The sequence below is a fragment of the Balaenoptera acutorostrata genome, chromosome 19 (genome assembly GCF_949987535.1).
Source record: "Balaenoptera acutorostrata chromosome 19, mBalAcu1.1, whole genome shotgun sequence".
Lineage (NCBI taxonomy): Eukaryota > Metazoa > Chordata > Mammalia > Artiodactyla > Balaenopteridae > Balaenoptera > Balaenoptera acutorostrata.
The window spans coordinates 51,751,596-51,758,207 of record NC_080082.1 but is presented as its reverse complement, the minus strand read 5'-3'; the positions used below and the strand labels follow the sequence as shown (position 1 = coordinate 51,758,207).

The following is a 6,612-nucleotide window of genomic DNA, read 5'->3' as shown; positions in this document are numbered from 1 at the left end:
AATAAATGATTTTAACACACAAGTCCTATTAACTCATATATAAGTAGTCCCAAAACAATCAGTAACAATATGAGAATGACACAATTAGCCAACTTAACAAATACAGAATACAACACCTAGCAATGACAGAATATCTATTCTTTTCAAGTGAACATGGATCATTTAGCAAAATAGTCTATACACTGGGCCATAAAACAGATTTAATACATTTCATATGATTGAAATCATGTACAGTATGTTGTGTGGTCACAATGGAATTAAACTAAAAATCAACAATAATAACAAAACAAAATATTGAAAAATTCCCAAGTTATCTGAACTTAAGCAATATAATTCTATAAAATCAATGGGTCAAATAATAAGGCAGAATAGAAATTTTGAAATATTTTGACGTTAATAATAATGAAAATAAAAAACACTTGGGCTTTTTCAACCATCTTGGACCCTTGGAGGTGTGTGGATCTCCCACAGCTGAACTTCGGGGGCAAATAAGTGGGGCCTGCCGGGAACAGGACTTCTAAAATGACAAATATTTCTGGAAGGCTGTGGTCCAAGGCCATTTTTGCTGGCTATCAGTGGGGTCTATGGAACCAGAGGGAGCACACAGCTCTCCTGAAAGTTGAAGGTATATATGCTCAAGATGAAACTGAATTCTATCTAGGCAAGAGATATACTTATGTGTACAAAGCAAAGAACAACACAGTAACTCCTGATGGAAAACCTAACAAAACCAGAGTAATCTGGGGAAAGATAACGGGTGTTCATGGAAACAGTGGCATGGTTCGTGACAAATTCCAAAGCAATCTTCTTGCTAAGGCCATTGGACACAGAATCCATGTGATGCTGTACCTTTCAAGGATTTAAACTTATTGAAAAGTAAATAAATAAAAGTGTAGGATTTGTTCTCTTGTAAAAAAAAAACACTTGGGTTGTAGTAAAAGCAGTAATTTGAGGCATGTTTCTAGCTCTAAATGCATATATCACAAAGTAAAAAATATTGAATATGAATGGTATATGCCTCCACTGTAAGAAACTAAAAGAAAAAAACATCAATTTAAACCCAAAGAAAGTATTTAAAAAGAAGTAATAAAGATAAGTTTGATATCACTAAAATAGAAAGCAAAGTAGTAATCGAGAAAATAAACTAAGCCAAAAACCAGTTCTTTGAAAGTTTAACAAAATTGATAAGCCTTAGCAAGACTGACCAAGAAAGAGGAAAATAACCCTACAAATATCAGGTATGGAAAAAGATTTTATAGGTTTTGAAGGATAAATAAGAAGGCATTAGGGACAACTTTATACCAATAAATTTGACAACTTCAAATAATGGAAAATTCCTTTAAAAATATTACTTACCAAAATGACATGAGAAAAAATATAAAATTTGAGTAATTCTGTTAAGAGAAATAAATGTTTAATTATAAATTTCCCCACAAGGAAAACTCTACTCCTGGACATTTTCACTGGTGAATTCTTCCAAATATTTGATGGAATACAAAATATGAATCATGTACAAATTCATAAAAACTCTCAACAAATGTGGTATAGAAGAAAATTGCCTTTTATCAATCTGATAAAGAGCATCTTTAAATAAGCTACAGATAACATACTTGCTGGATTCTTCAAGAGAGCAAAACAAGGAAATCTACTACCAATACTCACATTCAATGTCATACTGGAGGCCCAAGCTAGTGCAATAAACAGGAAAGAAGGAAAAGGTATAAAGATTGGAAAAGAAGAAATATAACAATATTTGCAGATGACATAATTTGTATGTAGAAAATTCAAAAGAATTATAAAAGTATTTGAATAAATAAATGTAGCATGATCACTGGATATGTGACTATAAAAACATAAATTGTGTCCATGTATACTAGCTTCAAGTAATTAAACAGTAAAATTTTAAAACAAAAGTATTTACCATAGCAAACAAAAACACAAAAGTAACAAAAAGGCACAAAAATCTTCAACAAAACACTAACAAACTGAATCCAGTAGCAAATTTTTTAAAAAAAATTATACACCATGACCAAATGGGATTTATGCCAGGAATGTAAGGTTGGTTTAACATGCAAAAATCAGGGACTTCCCTGGTGGCACAGTGGTTAAGAATCTGCCTGCCAACACAGGGGACACAGGTTCGATCCCTGTTCCAGGAAGATCCCATATGCCTTGGAGCAAATAAGCCCGTGTGCCACAACTACTGAGCCTGTGCTCTAGAGCCCACAGCCACAACTACTGAAGCCCGCACGCCCTAGAGCCTGTGCCGCAGCTACTGAAGCCTGTGCACTGCAACTACTGAGTGCGCGTGCTGCAACTACTGAAGTCCGCACACCTAGAGCCCATGCTCCACAACAAGATAAGCCACTGCAATGAGAAGCCTGTGCACCACAACAAAGAGTAGCCCCTGCTCGCTGCAACTAGAGAAAGCCCACACGCAGCAATGAAGACCCAATGCAGCCAAAAAACCCCCAAGAAAACAAAAAAAAAATGCAAAAATCAATCAATATAATACATCATATTAATAAAGGACAGAAAGCACATGATCATCTCATAGACATAGGAAAAACATTTAACAATATCTAATATCCATTCATGATATCATAGAGGAAAACTTCCTCAACCTAATAAAGAACAGAGGAAAATTTCCTCATCCTAATAAAGGGCATCTATGAAAAATCACAGCTAACATCATAATTAATGGAGAAAGACTGAATGTTTTCCCCCAAGATATGTGGCATATCTGTACAATAGAATAGTATTCAGCGATAAAGAGTAATAAAATACTGATACATGCAACAACAAGGATAAACCTTGAAAACATTAAGTGAAAGAATCCAGTCGCAAAAAATAAATATTGTATGAATCTATTTATATGAAATGTCCAGAATAAACAATTATATAGACACAGATAGAAGATTAATGGTTGCCTGGAACTGGGGGGTAGGGGACAGGAATTGGTAATGACTGCTAATGGGTATAGGGTTTCTTTTTCAGGTGATGATAATGTTCTAAAATCAGAAATTGTGGGGATGGTAGCATGACTGTGAATATACTAAAAACCACTTGAACTAAACACTTTAAATGGGAGAAATTTATGGTATGTTAATTATATCTCAATAAAGCTGCTTTTTAAAAGGCATAAAACCTCTCCAATGAAAATTATAAAACATTGCTGAGAGAAATTAAAGAAGACCTAAAGAAATGGAGAGATATACCATATTTGCGAATTGGAAGACTCAGTATTAAGATCAAGTCACCTTTTTTTTTTTTTTTTAGAGTCAAAGAAAGCCAGTTAAATCCCTCCAGGTTCTTTTTTTTAAATGTATTTATTTTATTTATTTTTGGCTGAGTTGGGTCTTCGTTGCTGTGTGTGGGCTTTCTCTAGTTGCAGTGAACGTGGCCTACTCTTCGTTGTGGTGTGCAGGTTTCTCATTGCAGTGGCTTCCCTTGTTGCGGAGCACGGGCTTTAGGTGTGCCGGCTTCAGTAGTTGTGGCTCGCTGGCTCTAGAGTGCAGGCTCAGTAGTTGTGGCACACTGGCTTAGTTGCTTCGCGGCATGTGGGATCTTCCCCAACCAGAGTTCCCTGCATTGGCAGGTGGATTCTTAACCTCTGTGCCACAAGGGAAGCCCCCTCCAGGTTTTAAATCAACCAGCTGGTTCTCAAAATATATATGGGAACTGAATAGGACCTAGAATAGCCAATATAATGAAAAAGAATAAATTTAAAACTTATACCATGATATTTCAATATTATTCAAAAAACAGTTTGTTATTAGTACAAGAATAACTAAATATACCAATGAGACAAAATAGAGTACAGAAAAGATGCACACATATAAGGTCATTTGTCTTATCACCAAAATTCAATAAATAGTGCTGGAAGAACTTGTTATGCATATGGGGAAAAAAATCTCTTGACCTTCACGTCAAAAGAAATAAAAAGAATTAATTTGAGATGGATTATAGCCCTAAATGAGAAAGCTGAAACAATAATGCCTCTAGAAGAAAAATAGAATTCTACCTTCGTGTCTTTATGGTAGGCAAAGACATCAACCATAAACAAAAGATTAATAAATTGAACTTCATTCAAATTAAGAGCAACTATTCTTCAAAAGACTTCAGGGGAGACCTTCAAGATGGTGGAGTTGTAAGACGTGGAGATCACCTTCCTCCTCACAGATATATCAGAAATACATCTACGTGTGGAACAGCTCCTACAGAACACCAACTGAATGCTACAGAAGACCTCAGACTTCGCAAAAGGCAAGAAACTCCCCACGTACCTGGGTAGGGCAAAAGAAAAAAGAAAAAACAGACAAAAGAATAGGGACAGGACCTGCACCTCTGGGAGGGAGCTGTGAAGGAGGAAAAGTTTCCACACACTAGGAAGCCCCTTCACTGGCAGAGATGGGGGCTGGGAGGGGGGGTGGGGGAGAAGCTTCAGAGCCACGGAGGAGAGCGCAGCAACAGTGGTGCAGAGGGCAAAGCGGAGAGATTCCCGCACAAAGGATTGGTGCCGAAAAGCACTCACCAGCCCGGGAGGCTTGTCTGCTCACCCACCTGGGCGGGCGGGGGCTGGGAGCTGAGGCTTGGGCTTCGGAGGTCAGATCCCAGGGAGCAGACTGCGGTTGACTGCGTGAACACAGCCTGAAGGGGGCTAGTATGCCACAGCTAGCCAGGAAGGAGTCCGGAAAAAGTCTGGACCTGCCTAAGAGGCAAGAGACCATTGTTTCGGGGTGCACGAGGAGAGAGGATTCAGAGCACCACCTAAACGAGCTCCAGAGATGGGCACGAGCCACGGCTATCAGCGCAGACACCAGAGACGGGCATGAAATGCTAAGGCTGCTGCTGCAGCCACCAAGAAGCCGGTATGCAAACACAGGTCACTATCCACACCTCCCCTCCTGGGAGCCTGTGCAGCCTGCCACTGCCAGGGTCCCGTGATCAGGGACAACTTCCCTGGGAGAACACACAGCATGCTTCAGGCTGTTGCAACGTCACGCCGGCCTCTGCCACCACAGGCTTGCCCTGCATTGCGTACCCCTCCCTCCCTCCAGCCTGAGTGAGCCAGAGCCCCCTAATCAACTGCTACTTTAACCCCATCCTGTCTGGGCGGGGAACAGACGCCCTCAGGCGACCTACATGCAGAGGCGGGGCCAAATCCAAAGGTGAACCCCAGGAGCTGTGCGAACAAAGAAGAGAAAGGGAAATTTCTCCCAGCAGCCTCAGGAGCAGTGGATTAAATCCCCACAGTCAACGTGATGTACCCTGCATCTGTGGAATACCTGAATAGACAGTGAATCATCCTAAAATTGAGGCAGTGGACTTTGGGAGCAACTGTACTCTTAGGGTTTGCTTTCTGCATCTAATTTGTTCCTGGCTTTATGTTTCTCTTAGTTTAGTATTTAGAGTTTATTATAATTGGTAGATTTGTTTATTGATTTGGTTGCTCTCTGCCTCCTTTTTTAAAAAAAAAAAAATATATATATATATATATATATATATATTCCTTTTTCTCCTTTTGTGAGTGTGTATGTGTATGCTTCTTTGTGTGATTTTGTCTGTACAGCTTTGCTTTTACCATTTGTCCTAGGGTTCTGTCTTTCCGTTTTGTTTGTTTGTTTGTTATTATATAGTTTTTAGCACTTGTTATCATTGGTGGATTTGTTTTTTGATTTGGTTGCTCTCTTCTTTCTTTCTTTTTTAAATTACTTTTTAATTTTTTTATTCTTTCTTCCAGCCGGGTGTCAAGCCTGTGCCTTTGAGGTGGGAGAGCCAAGTTCAGGACATTGGTCCATCAGAGACCTCCTGGCTCCATGTAATATCAAACGGCGAAAGCTCTCCCAGAGATCTCCATCTCAATGCTAAGACCCAGCTCCACTCAACGACCAGCAAGCTACAGTGCTGGACACCCTATGCCAAACAACTAGCAAGACAGGAACACAACTCTACCCATTAGCAGAGAGGCTGCCTAAAATCATAATAAGGTCACAGACACCCCAAAACATACCACCGGACAAGGTCCTGCCCACCAGAAAGACAAGATCCAGAACACAGGCACTAGTCCCCTCCACCAGGAAGCCTACACAACCCACTGAACCAACCTTAGCCACTAGGGGCAGACAACAAAAACAATGGGAACTACGAACATGCAGCCTGTGAGAAGGAGACAAAGTGAAGCAAAATGAGAAGACAGAGAAACACACAGCAGATGAAGAAGCAAGGTAAAAACCCACCAGACCAAACAAATGAAGAGGAAATAGTCAGTCTACCTGAAAAAGAATTCAGAATAATGATAGTAAAGATTATCCAAAATCTTGGAAATAGAATGGAGAAAATACAAGAAACGTTTAACAAGGACCTAGAAGAACTAAACAGCAAACAAACAATGATGAACAACACAATAAATGAAATTAAAAATTCTCTAGAAGGAATCAATAGCAGAATAACTGAGGCAGGGCTTCCCTGTGGCATTGGTTGAGAATCCACCTGCCAATGCAGGGGACATGGGTTTGAGCCCTGGTCCAGGAAGATCCCACATGCTGCAGAGCAACTAATCCCACACACCACAACTACTGAGCCTGTGTCTAGAGCCCGCGTGCTGCAACT

General features: G+C 39.8%; 1 protein-coding gene across 1 annotated transcript; it reads left to right on the top strand.

Moving 5' to 3' along the window:
- Window positions 1-522: 522 nt before the first annotated feature.
- Window positions 523-864, top strand: LOC102997444 (60S ribosomal protein L35a-like). Its single transcript, XM_057533712.1, has one exon. It carries the CDS (start codon window positions 523-525, stop codon window positions 862-864), a length of 342 nt encoding a protein of 113 aa, XP_057389695.1.
- The last annotated feature ends 5,748 nt before the right edge of the window (window positions 865-6,612 follow it).